The sequence below is a fragment of the Dermochelys coriacea genome, chromosome 5 (assembly GCF_009764565.3).
Source record: "Dermochelys coriacea isolate rDerCor1 chromosome 5, rDerCor1.pri.v4, whole genome shotgun sequence".
In the NCBI taxonomy this organism is placed as follows: Eukaryota; Metazoa; Chordata; order Testudines; family Dermochelyidae; genus Dermochelys; species Dermochelys coriacea.
This window is the reverse complement of record NC_050072.1, coordinates 125,546,883-125,568,001: the sequence shown is the minus strand read 5'-3', so window position 1 is coordinate 125,568,001 and position 21,119 is coordinate 125,546,883. Positions and strand designations below refer to the sequence as shown.

Below are 21,119 nucleotides of genomic sequence, written 5' to 3'. Positions count from 1 at the left end.
TGTGCTGCACAAAGAACGCTTAGGTGAGTTTTCTCTTCATCTTAAAAGTGTCAGCAACAGAACTGGCTGAAACTTTCAAAACATCAACAACATTTTGAAATTTGAAAACGAAGGCAGATGTGTTTTTAAGGAAATGTTTGGTTTACTAGCCTGATACTTCAAAAAACTGCAAAAAGATTTCAAGCTCAACTTGTCTTCCCGTGCAACTCACTTTAAACTGACCTCTGTTGTCTCCCTTCTATTTGTGAAGGAGAGGGGAGAAGGAGCTACTAGGAAGCAAAATCATCCAGCCTCCTCTCTTGTTCCCTACCCCAGCAGAGACGAGGGAGAAAATAGTTTGAAATAATCAAAATGTTTCACTTTTAACATTTAAAATGAACTTGAGCCTGGAAGTCCAACCTCCGAGGCTCCCGGCTCAATCTCCGGTCCTGCGCCCCATCAGCCTTAGCAGAAAGCGAGGAGCCTAGAAGCCTAGCTATTCGTTGTTACAAATAGCTGATTTTTGTAGGGCTGATTTATTATAGGCTCACCAATGACCTGACCAGAAGATATTTAGGTTCTTGTCCCAAAATCAGGCTACAGAATGAGAGAATGTAAAGAGTTCAATACTGTGTCTGGACCCACGGGGTATGTGGCAAAGACATCAGACTATAGACAAAGCCAGGCTTTAGAGATTTTTATGAAAATAAAGGAAAGAGTTATCAACACTCCAAACCACAGAGCCACAAAGTAGTAGTACAGTACTATAGATCCTTGTGATATCATCCCTTTACAAAGCCACTTAAACTAGTATACTCACGCCCTTCCTTGGGGACCTGGTAGTGGGAGACGAAGGATCAGCCTGGTCTCTGGCATGCTCAATGCATTCGATGGTCCAGGTTCCTCCACTCCTGAGATGGTGGCTATCAGGATCGGGTGTTTAGTCGTTAAACTGTATTGCAAAAGCTGAGCTGATCGCCAAAACAAGAGAGGCCTTAAGGGTAAAGGAAAAAGAATCCTCTCCACATGGTGGTTCGCCCTCTTATAGGGTCATGGCACTATCCTGAGTATTCATATCAGTGCCCAAACTTCCATGCACAAATCTTATTTCCCCATCCTGATAAGTCTTTTCCTCCAGGGCAGATTGGAAGAGGCCCTGGCGGTTTTTTGCCTTCCTCTGTAGCATGGGGCACAGCTCACTTGCTGGAGGATTCTCTGCTACTTGAAGTCTTTAAACCACGATTTGAGGACTTCAGTAGCTCAGACGTAGATGAGAGGTTTTTCGCAGGAGCGGGTGGGTGAGATTCTGTGGCCTGCGTTGTGCAGGAGGTCAGATTAGATGATCACAATGGTCCCTTCTGACCTTAATATCTATGAATCTACACTTACTGTATAGGTTAGAATAGTCTTACGTATTAACACATCCATTAATGCTCTCCTTCCCCTCCACCCCCCAAATTTCCTGCGAAACAGAAAGTAAAACTCTCAAGCCGCTCTAGTTGGGAAGCTTGTACTGCCTCCACGCACACAGACGCACGCTGGCCAGGTGCCCGAATCAAATGCCTAAGGCCTCCAGCCAGAAACAGAATATGCAAGTACCTCTGGAATTTAAACAGGATTTTTGCACAAGGAATGTATATAGACACTGATTTTAAATACCGCATTACTATAAAATATTACTGTTTAGTGGTAGATTGTCTCTCTTTTTGGCTAGGATAAATAAAATATTTATTTAAGGATATTTCTCGTTGGCTGGAATATCCATCTTACAGAAGCTTAGTGTGTTTTGTTTCTTTCCTAGTGGAAATAATAACTGATTATGTGTTGGCTCTCTGTGGCATATGTGCATACGCTATTTCATTTTGGTTTGGAGAGTAACTCATTCTTCAGTAACTATGGTACATTTTCCAGTGTGAGAAGGAAATAGATCTTCCTGTTGTATAGGTCATGGAATATGTATGGATATGTTTGACCCACTTCTGCCTCTAATTTATAATGCTGAGGTAGAGGGGCTCTTGGGAATTGATCTTACAACTGACGAGACAAACCTTTTAAAATTGCAAATTAAATTAAAAAAAAAAGTTTGTTTCCCTTTTCCCACATTCATTGTGTTTCATTAAGTGCAATCTTTTGAGATTTGCATAACACCGAGGATGCTTTGACTAGAGCCCCTAAGCCCGGAATATGTAAATGGTTTGTATCAGATCAGCAATAGTGATTTGTACCAAATATACGTCTGGCATGCTATGTATCCTAGTGAGCTGAATTCTGGCTGTGCTGGGTCACGCTGATTCCTGTCCTGTCAATTAAATGGTGACTAAGCTGGTCATCCAGGCTGGCTTTAACAAAGGGTCCTGGATGCAAAGCTACAGGGTGTGAACAAACCATTCCAAACTCTCTGTTAGTCACTGCAAACTTATGCCATGGTAATACCATTGCCCTGGAGCACTGGATGGGTGTTTTAGCATCTGGCACCGACCAAGCATGTCCAGGAACATTCTTGATATGACTGTTTCCCTATGGTTGCTGTTGAAATTCTCAGCAGGTAACCATTGATCTTCATTTGCAATCCTTGCCTCTTAATTTACAATGGTTGCCTATTCCAAATCCTTGGAAAGACTGGTTTGTGTTGCACTGGATCCACAGATCTGCTGAGAATCAATAATTTATGATCTTCAGTAGAGAAGGAAAAATCCTCTTCCAGAGGTGAGTGGGCAGCTCTCTGGCAAACATGGAGCCCTATGACATCAATTTGTATTGCACTTGAGGTGTGCTTTTTAATTAAGCTTTTTAACCCATTTTGTTGCCAGGAGAAAATCAAAAAATGTGAGCTAAATTGTAAACCAGTGCAGTGCGGTCATCCTGAATCTGTAGCCAGGCAGCTCCAGTGCCTCTGCTGCTGCTCAGCCTGTTGTCCAGCAACAGCAGCATGAGCCTGTCAAGACGGGACCATTTTGCAGCTGCTATTCAGAAAGCTGTTGGCGGCAGCGAAACATGTCAGCTTCATGCTGCTGGAGCTGCAGTCAGCGCTCTTTTTTTTTTTTTTTTTTTTTTTTATGGGGAGGATGACCCAGGGAAGGTGACCCAGAAACTTAGAGCAGGGAATGTAGATATTAAACCCTCTGTGACCACATCCGTGCCCTCTTCCTTGGAGGACCACAGCTATCAATACGTGGGGTTGGATAAAAATTACGACGGTATGGTGCTCCCTAATAAGCCTCTTAAGTGTAGATTTTTATGAGCACTTATTTCAGTGTGGTTTCTGTTACTTATGTTGCAGTGCTGTGAGAATCACAGGTTTCTAGAACGGACACTCTGCTTTGGCTGGAGAGACTGGCGGATAACGTTTTTGGTTTTGTCACTCATTTTATCCCATTATTTCAAGACAGTCTTGCCAAACATTGCCTGGTTGGCTGCATTTTTAAATTATTGCTGATCAGTCAATGCATTTGATATATTCATATAACTATGTAATGTCCATGTTTTCGCCTGGATCATTGTCTAAGCAATTCCATATGTGTTCGGAGGAACTGGGTTCTTGCATCTTCTCTAACCTGATTTATGTTTGAATCACATCCCTAAAACAAGCAAAATTAAGTCTCTTCAGTATAATGCAAATTGTTCCACACTGAGCAATTTAATGTTGTGATGGAGATGCAAGTCAAATGTTGAAAACAAGCACTGTTGATGGTTGTCTAACAACTGGACTAAGTTATCTGATGCAGTATTTTAGGACCGTAATGTGAACTATCAGAAAGGCCCATATTAAGTTAAGCATCTTGGGTAAACCACTAACTCCCATGTCAGAGATGCATATTTATCCTCATTCTAAAGCATAAAGCCCTCTAAAATGCTGCAGTTCTGGTCGTCATTGTTAGAATTCTTTTGTCAGTAGATTCTGGAGAGGTAACTGTTTTCTCTTACAAATTTCTTGCAGCCCAGTTTAATGGGAATGAGAAAAGGCAATCTTCTCCTTCACCTTTGAGCGACAGGCGTCGACAGCTCCGAGCGCCAGGAGGTGGTTTCAAACCTATCAAGCATGGCAGCCCAGAATTCTGTGGGATCCTGGGAGAGAGAGTAGATCCAACTGTGCCACTGGAAAAACAAATGTGAGTTAACATGGAAAACACTGTGTGTACACAGCTCTGTATCTGCCTAAGTGAGTGGCAGGCGGCTGGAGGGAATGAGGCCTGTTAACATTCTGGTCCTGTTGTCCCCTGTACTTCCCGGTGTTTCATGCTGTTACAAACCCCTAAGCATGCACACAAGGAACAAGAATGTCACCACCACTGAGGGTTCACTTCAGGTTATCTCTAATTGTTGCACAATGTGTATATATTATGCTGATAGGTGCCGGGGAGGGGGGAAACAATAGAAGTCTGTCTGAATGATGCTCTAGAGCTGTAATCTTCATGACCTGTGTGAATTGTGAGTGGCTCATTTTTGTATTTAAATTTTTATCTGTGTTGATCATATTGATAGGCTTGAAATACAATAATAAAAGCCCGCCTTTAAAATCTCTCTAATTGAAGATCTTGTTTATATAGAAAGTAGTCGTACTGTTTCAGATATTCATCCCCTTCCACCTGTCGGTGAGAGCCATCTCTGGGTTAACCTGGCTGGGCCTGTTACAATACCACAATAAGGAGAGGTCATCAGAGCAATGGTGATAATCAGCTATGGGTTTATTATCTCCACACCTGTTCCTAGGGCACTCTGGGAAGAGTCTCCAGAATCTCTCTCTCTCTCCCCACTATGGGGCTGCCTCTTGCATTCCCTGTGCTTCCATGTCACCCAGCAGATGACTGAGCAGAGCTGCATGTGTGGTTATGAGTGGTAGAGTGATCTGGTACCATACCTATTGCTGCAGATACTGCTCAGCCATGTGGCAGCACGTTCTGCAAGTGGGGTTTGCATCTCAAGTTCTCCAATAGGCAATATTCCCATCCGCACAGTCATGTTACCCCTTTGGTGTCACCCAAAGCTTTCAAGTGGCTTCACGTTGAAAATGCAGAAATCTCTAATCTAGGAAACTGCAACCGTCAAGGGTCAGTCAACACCTCTGCTATAAACCCCTGGCTTTTCCAGGACTATAACTTTGGCTATAAAAATTCCCTCTGGGATTTAAATGGTTTTAGCCAAGAAACGACCATCAATTTCATATGACAAAGTTTGATAAGAATCAGTTAAGTAGTTTGGACTCTTTAAAGAATACGAAATTTAGTAGGGTGGGGATGGTAGTGTAAGTCAGAACGTTTGGTGGGCGAGTAAAACAGGACATGATTTGAGGTCAAGATTTTGTGGATAATTTGAAATGCAACAACTGTGTTAAAATAGAAAGTAAAAACCAGAGATCTGGCTGTACTTCTGTCTTCAGTTCATAGAATCATAGAATATCAGGGTTGGAAGGGACCTCAGGAGATCATCTAGTCAGTTCATTGGGTGGTGGTCAGATATTTACACCAGACTCTTGGTTCATCAGCTTGACGTGAAATCCAAGATTGAATCCCTGCAAAGGAGCAGCTTCTGACTTTGGGAATATAGTAGCACCTTGCTAATTTGCACCAATATCTGGGAGACCCTTTGCGATTTTCTGAATTGGCAAATGTAAAGGTCTGAAGCTGTGAAGTGCTGAGAAACCTCAGTTCCCATAACTGCATCTCCAGGATCAAGCCTGAAATGAACAAATCATTTTTTAAAAACAACAGTAACGTATAACAAAATGGGTGAGCAGGTAGTTTATTTTTTACAAAATATGCTGCAGTACATCTTGAAATACAAGCATAAATGATTGGTTTAAATTGAGTCTTAGTAAATATGACACCTTTCTGCAGCATCTGCTACTAAATCTTTGCTGAGAAGTGGAGAGAGACGGGGTGTGTGTGCGCACGTGCGCGCAGATTATAAATTGAGTGGATTAGTGCAGGGTTGGCAAGACACAAATGTCCGATCTAGCTAAGAATCGGGAAATTACTTTTAGATGCCTGGGGTTAAGGGAAAAACAAACCTCTAAGCACATGTACCTGGCAAGTCAGAGACCTGAAGAAATTGAGTGGAACTGCTCCGCTTCCCCCATATACAAGGCAAAAAACGAGACAGTGAAGATGATGATGTTTCTTCTGTACTTCCTGCCTCTCACTGGAGATGAGATCTTCCTTCCCCCCCTCCCACCGTCCCTGTAAATAAGGTCCATTGCAGCTACTCTAGTCCTCCAGTGCCAAGCTCAGAACTGTGAGGAATGTAATGCTGCATAGCAGGTGAGCTGCAATACATTGACATGACAGGATGAGTAAGTGATGCAACTACCTGGGATTCAGTGGTGTTATAGCTGCTTACCCGAGGGCTGAATTTGGCCCTCACTCTACGGGCATGTTTACATATGGTGGTGGTCCCGATTTAACTGGATGCTGTTATTCCAGAACTAGAGTTCTTTGATCCTGATTAGCTAATAACCGTTTAGCTACATTAATCAGGAACCACGCCATGTGCAGACAAGCAGATTCAATTGTGCAAAGTGAAAGGACATAGCATTAAGGGCCTGATCTACTGCACTTTGCAATCAACGGGAGTATCTGTATTGACTTCACTGGGAGCTGGAACAGGCCCTCCTCGGGTAGAAATACATGATCATATTTGAATGGTGCGGACAAGTTTTAGTGTTTTGCCATACATTTTTGCTGGGTCTCTTATTAGCATCCTTATGAGACTTGGAACTCCAGAGCATCTTCTGTTTTACGTGTTTATGCAAGCATACTTGCTGGGGCTATTTCACTGCTTCTTGGTCATGTCATTGACAGCTGAGTCTTGACGTGTGTGAGGCGGTTGGGGGACATGGTGTGTTAGACATTTGAATAATAGACGGCCCCAGTGCAAACAAAATAAACCTATCCATTGAGATTCTAATGCTGCCTAAGGACACACTGCCATGCTAAAGTCTAAGCCTGTAGTTGGCTTTGGAAATCTCTGCGGTATTGGGTGTCTAGTTTATATGGCTATGCTATGCAAAGTAATACACTTCTGTATACCAGTAAAGAGTCACTGACTCCCCAAAACCCCATTAGCAATATTTATTTCTGATACAGAAACATAATCACCATCAGCAGTTGCCCCATGTTGTCTCAGGGTGCTGTTTTCTCCCATCACATTTTAAGCCCAAATTCTCTGTTGCAATCCACACATGAAGTCGTAGCACAAACATTGCTCGCTTGCGTGCACACTCTGGCTTGCACATTCACACACATCTAATGCAGCTGCCCTGGGCCGGGAGGCATGCATTAAGCCCTGTGGGTATAGCTGAAGTGTGTTGCTTTCAATCTCATCTTAATGGGCATTGTCCTGTTGTTGGCTTAGATGTTTTGTTTTGTTTTTGAGGATTATTCATTTTTTTTGCATGAATGGCAATGATATTTTTTCAGATCACCCTTCCCAATTCAATTGTTCTGTCGCTTTGTGAAATCTAATAATGTTAGTGTTTTCTTCCATGCTCAGATCACCTCATCCATTTGATAACACTTCTTTCAATTCAGTTCTAAGAACCCTATCAGGATAACCTCTAAAATTCTTATTGAGAAATATTCCCTACCTGTAAATATCTGATGGAAAAAGCCTTGTCAGCTAATTTTCATACTCCTTTCTCAATACTTCTCGTGACTTCATTTCACGGTTAATATAGGCTATTCAGGGTCTTTACTCTGCTCTATGTCCTAATCCCTCCATCGGTTGAGATATTTCATTTCTGGTGGAGACTCTGGATGTAACAAGAGAGGGTGACGTGATGAATATTTTAATACTAGCACCAAGCTTGGTTTAGTGCCTTGCACCAGATTTCACTAGCAGGATTTTTCATAGGGCTAACGTTACCACATAGATGTTGAGGAGCATAATGGATTGTCCTCCAGGGAATCTCTCCGGCAATGACTTTGTTCAATGGTAGTGAGTGCTACTCCCTTCTCCGAGGAAGTTATTGGGGAAGTAAATTTAAAACAAATAAAAGGAAATTCTTTTCCACACAGCATGCAGCAATTCATGGCATTCAAGGCCAGTAATATTTTGTAGTTATGCTTGATAAGGGTGGGGGGATGGAGGGAGGGATCAAATTTTCTTCATCAGGGTGTCAGCTGCGCACTGCAGAAATAAGGAAGAGATTCTCCCCATGCATGCACATCATTGCACCACTGACCACGCATATCATGTGTCTGGTGCAAGAGGGGAGGTCTGCTTTCTTCTAGCACCTTAGCTTGTGAATTATGGGACTAGTACAACCTGATCCTGTATGGCAAATCCTAGGGAAACCATGCCTCCACAACCTTTAATTTGCAGACATGCTTGCAGATGAGGAAGGGCTAATTTCTCCCTCCCCCTCCTTCGTGATGTAATTGACGAGCTTTCAGAATGCCTGACTACTTAATCTCTCCTTAAAGGAACTAGCCCAATAGACTTATCCAGGGGGTTAAATAAAAACATTCTGCATTGTTCACAGGTGCATTTAGAAAGAGTGCCTTTGATTTAGCTCTTCTGTTAAGGAAACAGGCACACCTATTTCTCATTTCTCTTATTCTTTCATGCTTTCTCATATTTCATATATAGCATTTCTCACATATAGCAATCTTGATGTTCCATTTTTGTTCAGTTTTTACCCCCCAGTTAGATTTATACAATTGGATAATTTCAATTATTTAAACTGCTGATACGCTCCCTTCTGTGGGCGGCAGGAAGCTTGTGTGGGTTGGAGATCAGAGATTTTCACAGTTCTCTCCTATCCTATGATTGTGGCAGATATACCATCATTTTCTTACAGTGTCCTCAGATTGTTACCAAACATTGCATGGAAAGGTTCATATAGACTCTACTAGGGTGTGTGTGTGTGTATGTATGTATGTACGTATGTATATGTTTCAGCCTTCTCTGACGCTCCCGGGAAGCATCATTTTAAATTGTAACTTGCAGTGTTGTTTTGGCCAGCTTGATCCCAGGATAATGGAGAGACAGGGTGTATGAGCTAACATCTTTTATTGGACCAACTTCTTTTGGTGAGAGACCGGCTTTCAAGCTGACAGGGAGCCCTGTCCTTTTCACCAACAGAAGCTGGTCCAATAAAAGATATGACTTCACTCCCCCGTCTCTCTCAAATTGTAATGACAGCCTTTTAGAACATAACCAATGTATTTTATTGGAGTGATCCTCAAGCTGTTAACCACTAATTCAAATTAAAGCACTTATGTGGCTAAATGTTCTGTTAGTTGAATATTTGTTTACTTATGTCTTAATTGCTTTTCCTTTTTCCTAGATGGTATCATGGCGCAATCAGTCGGACAGATGCAGAAAACCTGTTACGGTTGTGTAAAGAATGTAGCTACCTTGTAAGGAATAGTCAAACAAGCAAGCATGACTATTCTCTTTCCTTAAAGTAAGTACAGTTCTGTAAAACGTGATGGGCACAAACTTATAAACAGGGTTTCCTTTGGTGCAATAGAATTCAGTCACTTTTGTGGTGCTAGTAAGGCTGGATAATGTACCCAAAGACACCGTAGAATGCTGACTGTCAGCTTGTGTTGTGTCAGTGACAGTTCCTAGATTTGGCATTGCGCTTCTGGGGTGTTAAGGGATTTTTAGTCTTTGCTTGGCGTGCTCTTAACAAAATACACTTGATCTTTTCCAGCTTCTGATTAAAACGTTCATGGTCTTTCTGTTTTGTTTCAGCTTTTTAAAGCTTTTCTTGCTTGTTTTCCGCTTTCACAAAGACTGTCTTTCTGGATGGAAGGACACTGGCCACAGTCGGCAGACAGGATACTGGGCTAGATGGACCTTTGGTCTGACCCAGTAGGGCCAGTCTTGTGTTCTTGTGAAATGTACAGTTGGGGGAAGCTGATGTGTAGATTGCAGTGCTGAGTGAGAGATTGGAGGAGATTCCTAACAGCTAAAGGGTCACACTCAAGGCCCATGGAACTCCCAGATTAAGTAATTATCTTTTGTGCTGGTCTCTTCCATACTTCCACTTAACAATTCTTTCCTTCCTGGCTTGGCTCCCTCAGAGCATGCTCGTGTTGTGCATATCCACTCATATCCGCTCACCTGGCTTGAGCGTTCATGTCACTGTTCCAGCAGCTAAGGAAATGCTGTGTTAGCCGAAGTCACAACCAAACCCTCCATGCCTGCGTACGGCAGGAAGAAGCCCCTGCATGGGCTACTCAGCCCTTGGGTCTGGGCACGCAGGCGTAAGGAGGCTTATTTATGCCCTCCTTGGGACGGGTGCGGTGGGAAACGGGTCTGTGATACGGGCAGGTTGTAAATGACTATGCCTCTGTCGGAGGATACGTCAGCACTGCAGTGAGACCCCCGCGGCTGGCCTGTGCCAGCTGACTGGGGGTCACGGCGCTCGGGCAAGGGGCTGTTTGACTGTGCTCTAGGTGTTCAGGGTCTGGCTGCAGCCTGGGCTTTGGGATCCTCCCACCTTGCAGGGTCCCAGAGCTCAGGCTTTAGCCCGACCCTGTCTCTAGCCTCAATCAGTCCCTTAGCCCAAGCCCCACAAGCCCGTGCCAGCCACAGGGGTTTAAGTGCAGTGTAGACATACCTCGATTTGTGATGCTTCCTAGGGCAAGTTCTGGGATGGTGCAGTAGGCCCATTCTTACTCCATTGGGGGGAGGGGCACCTAAAGTGTCACAAGGACTCCACACTTATACACCACTCTAGCAGTTAGCCCCATTTCAAACCTCCTACCCTTAAAGCTACAGGCCAAATACTCAGCATAGTCCATTGACTTCATGTTCTTAGATTTGGTTTTATACTTTCATTGCCTTCAGCAGATGTGTGCAAATGTGTACAGGCCGAGGGTCTGCCCTACAGGTTAAAAATATGCTGTACAAGAATATTAAAATCCAAATTCCAATTTGTATGTGTGTCAACACTCCTGTCACACACAGGCTTGCACTGTGGCTTTGTGCTGTCGTGTGCAGAGACCCACCCAGAATAGCTGGAATGCAGTTTCTGTGTAGATGATGTCCTTCTCTAATCCTCACTTGTCTTCTGTGGGTTGTCAGCTGTAACAATTCCTCTGGTTCTCAGAGAACCTTGGAATGAATGACACCTGGCTCTGCTGATTTAAGTACATTTAAATTATACATTTAATAGATTTTAAGGCCAGAAGGGAACACCAGGATCATCTAGTCTGTTTTCCTGTATGACACAGGACAGAGAATTTCAGCCCAACGATTTGTGGTCGAACTAGAGCATATCTTTTAGAAAGACAACTAATCCCGTGTTAGCCTCCAGATGATGGAGAATCCACCATGTCCCCTGGGAAACTGTTCCAGAGATTAATTACTCTCACTGTTAAAATTTTGCATTTTTATTTCCAGTTCGAATTTTGCTGACTGAACTTCCAGTCGTTGGATCTTGCTATGCCTTCGTTTGCTACATTAGTGAGCTGTCTATTATGAGTAATTCTCTTGTGAGTACTTAGTCTGTGTTTTAAATCGCCCCATAACCTACTCTTTGATAAACTAAATAGCTTGAGTTTCTTTAATCTGTAATGATAAAGTACGTTTGCCAGACCACGGGTCATTTTTGTAACTGTTCTCCAGACCCTTCCCAACATGGGAATACAGCAATAGTCTCACTAGTGCAATATACACTCTAGCAAGATAATACCACCTCCCTAGTCCTTCACAATAGCGTTAGGCTGAGAACTGGCCCCCTCTAGACATAGTTCCCCATTAACAACTGCGGTATGAGGCTAATCAGTTAACCCTTGTAAATCCCTTTAATCTGAGTCGCACTGATTTTTAGATAGTTCTCCCTTTTCAAGGAGATGTTGCATGGTGTTAAGTCAGCTGTCCCAGGATATTCCCTCAGCACGGGTCCTGTTGTCAGCCTCACTTGTACTCGTGTCAGAGAACAATAACATTCTTTTAACAGAACTATGTTTTTTCCAGGAACCCACGTTAGTGGTTGTTAATTATATTATCATCCTTTCAACTCTTCCATGGCAACCCTGTAGCTTCCATTCCATGACTTAGCCTGATATTGGATCCTGGGCAAACAGGCCTTTAGGTTATGTCTACAGAGCAATTGAAAACCCGTGGCTGGCAGGGCTCAGGCTAAGGGGCTGTTTAATTGCAGTATAGACATTCAGGCTCAGGCTGGAGCCCTGGCTCTACGATCCTGCAAGGTAGGAGGGTCCCAGAGCTTGTGCTGCCCCAAGCCCAAATGTCTACACCTCAATTAAACAGCCCTGTGAGCCCCAGTCAGCTGCCAGGGGCCAGTCACAGGTGTCTAAATGCAATGTAAGCATACTGGAGGTTACCTGGTTCATACCAATTCCCCTTTCTAAATATTGGCAAAGCACCAATCTTCTTCCAGGCCTTTGGAATATCTCTAGTTCCCCAAGATTAACATCAGTGCTTTGGAATGCTCCTTTAAAATTCTTGGGTGCAAAAAACTGGTTTTAAAAATGTTTGTCATTAGCAGACACGGTTTTAACATCCTCCTTGGCTACTGTTGGACTGGAAAGTATTTCATCATCATTATATGGTGAGACTGCATCATCCAGCTTCTTCCCAAATACAGAACAGAAATCTTTATTGAACACTGCTTCTGCCTTGTCCTCATTGTTGTCACTTTTCACATCTCCATCTAGGAGTGGACCTATACATTTGAATGGGTTCCTTTTGTTCCTGATGTACTGTATTTAGAAACATTCCTTCTTTTTGTCCTTAGCCCTGTTAGCCATGGAAAAGTTTGATACCTTTTAGCTTCTGAAATAAATTGCCTGCATTTCTTTAACATCTGATTCCTATTTGCTGCCAGCTGCCTCCCTGTTTTTCCATGTATTAATGTATTCTTTCATTGTATAGTATTGCTGCTTTCATATCCCCTCCTAATGAAGAGGGCTGTTTAACAAAATAGCCCTTTGGCGGCTGAGGAACTGTCTCTCTTTGGGCCTGAAGTAAGATGTTCTTCTGGACCGTTCCCAGGCATTAGTCACGTGTCTCTGTTTAATTATTTCCTCCCAATGAGTTTTTCCCATAATTATTTTTAGCTTTTGGAAATTGGCCCTTTTCAGGTGCCAAACATATATTGCTTTCTGGTTTAATTCTGTGTGCCCAAAACAGATGTAACCAGGTCATCAGGATCACTTACACCTAGGCAGCCCACTAGCTTCAAATTCAGTGAGTAATCTCCTACCAGCCTGATTGACTTCACTGCTGCTCCTTCCCAGATCCTCATTAATGTTTATCTTGTGGTGCTGCCTGCTTCCTTCATTCTTTTTGTTAGAGAATGAAACAAAGTGCATGTGTTCTGAGTATTTCGCCCTTTTCCATCTCTATTATTGAACTTCCTCTGTATTTGGCAGTAGCTCTGTATTTCTCTTTAGTATTTGTTGTTGTCCCTGATGCAGATTTTAAAACCTCACACTAATTCTATGCTTTTAGTTTTGTCATTTTTAGCTTCATTTGGCAGCTTTCTTTCAGTTTTACTCCTACCAAGCTTCACTGCAATTGCACGCTCATCTGTTGTAGTTCTGGGTGTGTAATTTTTGTGTGGCTATCCTGTGTGCCTTCCAGTTCCTACTTTCTGAGTAGGATAAATATCTGAGTAGTTTACAATCCCTGGGGAGTACGAGTCCTGGTGACTTTGTTGCTATGTGTTCCTGGAATAGGTTGTTGTTTTTCACATGGGTTTGATGTGTAGCATGCATCTAGCATAACTGCCTTGCCTTCCTTGTCCAGTGTCCGCCAATAGACTTTTGCTGTTACTCTTAGCCCCTGATCCAGTATTGTGAATCACATGATCACACCCATGAACTCACTTAGAGCCCCATTGACTTCAGTGGGGCACTGCATGAGTGCAGGGGCCCACCTGTGTGGCTCTTAGTGCAATTATCTGGACCCTGAGACTGATGTAAAGAAGATGAAATACTAGACCCCATTGATTTTCCTGCCTCATTATCTCTTTTATAGGTTCTAACATTTTATACCTGGGTGTTCAAAGAAGGGTGAAGGAGCTAGGCTGCTAAAACCCAGTCCCAGCCATCTTCTCCCTTGAACGGTGTGGGCCCCAATCCTGCATATCCTTACATGCGCAAGTAACGCAACTCACAGTTATGGAGGGTTTCTCCTGTGAGTAAAGTTTAGTCACATGTAGAAATATTTGTAGACTGGGGCCTGTGGTGAGTTCAGAATTAATTGACAGCTGGTCTAGAAGGGGCCGCCCTTAGCACCATCAACAAGCTGTTTTCTCAGTCAGAGACCATAAAAGACCAAGATCATATCAGAGTTTTCTCTGTCCCCTTCCTTTTCTAAGACATGTAAATGAAGTGCAGCCATCTGGCTCCTGGCTGGTGGTCACAGTGACCCTCCATATGGACATTCCCTGACCCCAACTGGGCCAGACCTTTCTTCATAAAGTTCAGCCTGCTGCTCATTCCCCTCCATCCCCCACCCCACCCCACACATACAAACCAAAAGTTTCAGGGTGCTTCACTGCACAACTTCAATACCCCGCTGACCCTCAGGAGTGCAATCAACAGTTACAGCATAAGGACAACCATTGCAGAAACCAGCCCTGGATTCGGAAGGATGCTCAATTTCCCCCTGGTAGACAGACACAGGCATTCTCGGAGGTGTGTGGGGTGGGGGTGAGGAGTTGTAAAATAAGATAAAACAGAATACACTGTTTGAGGCTCTTGAATGCTACTGTAAAATAAATGTTAAATGTGTACAATATACAAATAAGATTCAATGCTGAGCCTCTCCACTTTGTAAATTATTTTAATGTTGCAATTATAAAGATCTAAATTAGGAACTGTCAGCTACTACCGTGTTTTGTTTTAGCGCATTTGGTAGCCTAGTATAAACAAACATAGTAATTAGTGATGATATTCCATTTATGAAAAACAACTTCAGCGCACGTTATTAGTTCCCAAAAGCCATGCCTAATTTATTGCTGTCATTACTGAGATGTACCCTCCAAAATAGTTTGAATTAACTTATAATAATAATAATAATTAATAAAAAGCTCTTCTGTACATTAGTTGCATCCGAGTGTAGCCCTTGCTCCGTGTTTGTTGACCCGGTAGGTCAGGGGTGGGCAAACTTTTTGGCCCAAGGGCTACATCGTGGTTTGAAACTGTATGGAGGGCTGGGTACGGAAGGCTGTGCCTCCCCAAACAGCCTGGCCTCTGCCCCCTCAGAACCCCTCAGAGCAGCAGGAGCTCGCAGCCCCCCCACCCAGCGAGAGCCTGCCGTGTTGCCCAGCAGGAGCGGCAAGGTAAGGCTGCGAGGGAAGGGGGACATCGGGGAGGGGCCAGGGACTAACGTCCCTGGCAGGGAGTTCAAGGGCTGGGCAGGACGGTCCTGTGGGCCGGATGTGGCCCTTGGGTCATAGTTTGCCCAACTCTGCAGTAGGTCATAGTTAGCTGGTAAAGAGAGAGACTCTGATCAGGGAGTAGCTTACTGTCAGAGTAATTAGAGTGTACCTGTGCTCAGAGTCTCTGTTTTAAGACTGTATTCTGGCTTCCAGCTAAACTGAGCCCCATCCCTGCTCACTACTTTGGCACATGTTGCACATGTAATTCTTATCAGGATGTCCTTGGGAAGGTCTCCTGAGACACGTCATAGCTCTGCTTGCAAAGTATTAGTTTGTGAATTTAAACGTTATTTTACAAAGACCTCCTTTGAGCTGTCTGGAGCCCGTGTTGTGTTTTTTTTGTTTTTTTGTTTTTTTTAAACTGGGAACCACAGTGTCTTGCCTTCAGAGAGTAGACAGTTACAGGTTCACACTTGGCCACCCATCTGCTTTCAGAGGTGGGGTGAAGTTCTTGTCTGTTAGTTCACAGAATAGCTAGGAAGAGCCTGATTCTCACTGCGAGAGAACAGGAATTACAGGGGGAGTGATTTTACTGGCCTGGAAGGATCAAAGAAAGCAGACTTGGTGTGCGTCTGTCAGTCGTGAGCATAATTTTATACTAAATTGGTAACAAACTGTGAAACTGACAGTAAACAAACATCTCCATCATAGTTTCACTGCCATTTAGACATGTCTCTTTAATTTCAACAAGCTAGTTTTGCCTTTGGTGTTATCGGCTTAAAATATTGGCCCCAAGAAATACTCCACTTTGACAAAGAATATGACGTGACTCCTTTCAAATAAGATTTAAAAAAAAGAAATCTCTTTCAAGGCACAAGGGTTTTCAGACTGGTCAGTCTTAGTCTTAGGTATGCTTTTCATTACTGATACCTCACAATTTAATTGCAATGGAATGCCAGAAGGACATCTTCGGATACCTTTCCCACCCATCCCCACCCCACCACCTGTTCACTAATTTGCTGTATGGCTTCAGGGAGAAAAGAGCAACAACAGGAATTTCAAAGGTAGTCCAGCAATGGCTTCCTCATTGATTTATGCAGTGACAAGACAATTTTCCAAGGGGTACAGTAGGCATGTTCCAAGCTCAGGATCAGTGACGAATCCATGAGCAGCTCTCCTGAGCCAGGGGCCTGAATTGACCAATAGTGGATGTGACAGGAGACTGCACCATGGCTGCGAACTCTTCCGAGTGCTTCCCTCTGCCCGTCTGCATCACTTGTCTTACTCGTGTGCAGTCAGAGCCAGTGGCTAGGTGGTGGTCAGGAATAAGGGTAAATTGTTGGAAAACAACTTGAGAAAGCAGCTGTGCCCAAGTAGGGAGAGTGTTTGACAGGGTTCTGTGAGATTGTGGAGAGATGGACACTTTTGTTAAGAGGACAATGACAGTCTCGTATTTCAAACTACATGACTGGGAATCAGGTGATAAATGTTTATTTCTGGTTCTGCTACAAACTTCTGTGTGACCTTGGGCAACGCACGTAACTTCTTCTTGCTTCAGTTTCCTCATCTGTAAAATGGGACATTGATACATCGCTATCTCCTGGAGCTCCTAAGAGGCTTACTCCGTTAATGTTGGCAAAGTGCTTTGAGATCGTCTGTCAGAAGGTGCTGTGCAAGTACCAGGTATTACAAAGTGGTATCTGACGCTTTGAGAGAGCCTAGCACGGGTCTCGTCTCATAAAATGGTGGAGGGGGATAAATCGTGATTTTAAACAGTCTCTGGGTGAGCCAGTCTAGTGCAAGTATGAAGCTGGAGGCTATCTAGCAAGTCAGCATGGCACCCTTCCCTAAATGCCCCCAGAACTGCTCGCAACTTGGGAAAAGCACTTGACTCATGTCAGGTTGCTGTTATTTACCCAGTCTCCATATGGGGATTTCTAAATCTTCCCGCCGTGACCCTGTAGAAATGCGATATCCTGTTGTAGCGATTGGGGGACGCCTGGATCCCAGGGCTCTGGTCAGTGTTTGCAGAAGTGGCAGTTGGCTTCGGTGCTCTATTTGTTGCATAAGTTGGGGCACCCCAGTCTCAAAGCTCCCACTTACTTCAGGAGGAGCTGCGGGGGGCGGGCTCAGCCATTCTGAAAGTCAGGCGGGCAGAAGGAGGAGCACCCAGAGCGAGAGGCCCCCTTGGAACAGCACCTGAGAATTAATATTACAGCTGGTATCGTTTGCCACTGCTGTGCACCCCTGTATCCAGGCGCAGGAGGGTCACCCAAATGTGGAGTGATCAAAGGAAGTACCTTGGAACTCCACTTGTGCACCTCTTTCTGCTGCCAGAAGGGGGCACGGGAAGGGAGAGGGGTCATGCCCAAGGCTTCTCTGCCCTCCGCTGTTCACTAGCAGTTACACTGGGCTGTTGGTAGTCGGCCCATGAGTGGGGAAGGAATGGTGCACTCCTCGGCCAGGGCAGCATACCAGGGCCTGTCTCCCCATTACTTTCTCCAGGGGTCCCTTAGTGGGAACAGGCACATGGTGGTGTCTTTGGAATGCCAGGGGCAGGAAATCCCCCAGAGGATCTGTTGTCTGTGGCTTAGTGGCAGGGTTTTCGAACATCTTCTAGAGTTCGCGGTGGGAGGCAGTGCTTCCACTGGGACTTCTCTCTTTGCAGTCTGACATAGGTGTGCAATGGGTATGAAACCGAATTCAGTATTAGGCCAACGCCATTTTACACGGAGTCATAAAGACAAAAATGGTGCCTTTGCTGTGCGTGTGAAGAGCCCTCCCTTATTCTAGCACGCTTGCTTGCTGAAACAGTTCACTTTGGGTGTTGATACAAAGATGGCTCTGTTAGGACTCTCTGTTGTTTTGTTCAGCGTGCGGAGGGGGAACATGTTCACAATAGATTCAGAAATAAGCCATAATTCAGTACATAACCACAAAGATTAGCTTGAAAATGTGTATACATCTCCAAGGCTGAAAGGATTAACTCTTCTAAACAGCATTAAAAAAGCAGTGCAGATGACAGCGTCCTTCGATGGCATTACCAAGTGTTTGCTGAGATATGCAGAAAGCTAGCATGTGACACGTCCACACTGGCTGATTCCAGAGCATTGTCTGAAGTTGTGAAAGTTAGGGGAAAGCTGTTTCCAGCCAGACTGCATGTCTGCCCCCGCTACCCTGGTGCTGGGAATGTGGCTGTATTTATATTCTCTGGTGGGATGGGGTGTTTGCACCTGTTGCAATGTCTCATTCAGCGAGCTGGCGGCACAGATGATTCTACCCCCGATTCCTGTGGGAGCAGGGTGACGCTTTCTGCCTTCCTCATAGGCAGCTCCGCAGTAGCTCAGCCTACGCATGCACACAGCAGTGGCTATAAGAAAGGAGATGGGATATCGTGGTACGGACTTCCTGTGATCATTCCCAGCTTTCACTTCTTCTTGGTGCAGTTCCTTGTTCTCCTGGGGGCTCTCTCCATGCCTCAACTGCAGGTTCTTGCCCCCCCAGCTCCCTTTCCCACAGCATACTGTCTGCCTCCTTGCCACTGGGTGCTCTGCTCCTTGCCCTCTGTTTCCTCCTTTTACCTGCCAGTGATTGCAGTAGGAGAGCAGACCCTGAGCTTTTCTGCTCTCAGCAGCCCAGTGCTGGGGTTTCCTTCCCCCAGTGCTGAGGGGAGCAACGGCTGTTCCACTGCTTGGGGTGTTCCAGAACATCCTCCTGTTGCAGCCTCTGGGTTGGTTGGGTGTTTGCCCTTTCCAGTAAAGCATGAGCCACGAGAGCAGCTAAGTCAAGTGCTGATTCATAAATATGCTCCATCATTAGTGTGATTTTAACACTGCATCACTGATGTATTGTATCGCATCTGTGACAGTGTCGCCAGCCCGTCTGGCAGGGTTGGTACCTCCTGTGATAATACTAGCCACCTTCACTGTGGTGCCTCCCGGTTGGGCTTCGTGGAACGGATGTTGCTAGAGACTACCCGTGAAGGCACTTTCTCAGTTAGAAAAAAAGGTTTTTTTCTACTGCTGATAATAGCTCACCTTAAATTGGTCACTCTCGTTGTACTGTGTATGGCAACACCCATTTTTTCATGTTCTGCATGTGCGTGTGTGTGTGTGTACATCTTCCTACTGTATTTTCCACTGCATGCATCTGATGAAGTGGGTTTTAGTCTACGAAAGATTATGCTCAAATAAATTTGTTAGTCTCTAAGGTGCCTCAAGTACTCCTCGTTCTTTTTGCTGATATAGACTAACACGGCTACCACTCTGAAATCAGTTAGCATGGTAATGTCTCCAAAGCTGTTAACAGTCGACAGGGCTAATGAGTAAATGCAAACATCCTGCAAATGAACACTTCAAACGATATGCTGAAAGTCAGGGAAACACTTCTATACATTTAAATGCAATCCAGGATTCACTAATAGCATGGAAATGGGTAGGACCTGATTGTCAGAGGTGCTGAGCAATGAAACCAATGGGATTTTGGGTATTTAACACTTAAAACAAGGAGTGATGAGAATTTGAGGTTAAACCAATAAGCGGTAAGGAAGAAAATCCATTCCCATAGAGCTAGGAAAGCCAATCGCAGCCAGGTAGCTGTGTGCCAGAAAGAAACGCATGGTATCATTGTTCCTAGTCACTCTACGGTGTCATCCCACTTCGGTGCAGTGAGCTGCGAAGCCTTCTCTTCACACCCCAGGGAAGGAGGTGCTCTCTAGGGCCTAACCCGGATGCTTCTGGGAGGGCTGTGTGGCTGACAGGCTGGTGGAGGGAAGGGCTTTTTCCTGTCATGTAAGAGTTCTGAGGAATATTATTAATACTTAGGCTTCCCTAGCAAAGCTGCCTCTCAGACTTGACCCAGAGAATGGGTTTTTCATCGGTTCTTGTCTTAGTGCTGTGATTTGTCACTCAGATCTGCTTCTGTGATGGACAGCTTGGCTTGAGGCTAATCACTGTTGGCTGACTTGTCCAGGGGTGTTGGGACACAACCTTTAGGTGCTGGCCTGAGCATAAACAGTGGGGCTTATGATCACTGTCCCCAGTGGGGCACAGTGAAGAAGGAGGAGGAGCTGTGGGGAGAGCTGCTCTGCCTGACTGCCACAGCAGCAAGCCCTGTTGAACACCTCTGGGTTTGTTTCTATGATGCAAATAGCCTGTGTTTGTCAGCTGGTGGGGAGAGGCCAGGGAAGCTCTCAAGTGCCAACACGCTCTGAGTGAGTCCCAGCTGCATGAATATGGGGCAGCAAAGTTGATAGGCAATCACAGACCGGTGAGAGACTCCAGCACTGTGTCGGGCCACAACGTTCCCTGCCAGGCACTGGTGTTCATGTCAGAAAACAGGGTCGGCTGCAGAAACATCTCCTCTCCTCTCCTCTCCTCTCCTCTCCTCTCCTGGAGACAGGGTAGCTAGTGTCAGAGTGGCTGTAATTCTGTGCTGGCTGATTCCTGGGTACTTTCACAGCGGGGAGTGTGCTTCCCTCCCATGCTCCAGTTGGGCAGCAACAGAAACCCTTTTGGTAACTTATTTATATTTATTCCTCCCCAGGTTTGCTATACAGAGTTACAAAACAACACTTCCCCAAAGGCACTGGCAGAGACACCAGTCTAGGCCATCAGTTTTCCGGACCATTTATCAGGGTGCTGGAAGCCCCTTGGTGAAGGTAACTAAGATGGTAATGGATACTGAACCATGCATGTTCAGCCACAGCTTGAGATTTTAATAGATAAAAGTAAAATAAAAAAACCTGCAGATCCAGAGTCTTTTGCCAACTTCCATTTAAAGCAGGAGGAAATGGCTGTGATTTAGTGCTGCTGCTGCTGTTCCACTGTAGCCT

General features: G+C 44.7%; 1 protein-coding gene and 1 long non-coding RNA gene across 2 annotated transcripts in view; one reads left to right on the top strand and one right to left on the bottom strand.

Annotated features, from left to right (window-relative positions):
• LOC119855555 overlaps positions 1–1,231 on the bottom strand; it is a 49,149-nt gene extending 47,918 nt beyond the window's left edge. Inside the window, exon 1 of the long non-coding RNA XR_005292939.1 lies at positions 800–1,231. This is a non-coding gene — a long non-coding RNA (uncharacterized LOC119855555). The remainder of the gene's footprint in view (positions 1–799) is intronic.
• Positions 1–21,119, top strand: part of SHB (SH2 domain containing adaptor protein B) — a 145,503-nt gene that overhangs the window by 99,865 nt on the left and 24,519 nt on the right. Inside the window, exons 4-5 of the mRNA XM_038401820.2 lie at positions 3,917–4,088; positions 9,266–9,385. Of these exons, the coding sequence (XP_038257748.1) occupies positions 3,917–4,088; positions 9,266–9,385 (292 nt within the window). The remainder of the gene's footprint in view (positions 1–3,916; positions 4,089–9,265; positions 9,386–21,119) is intronic.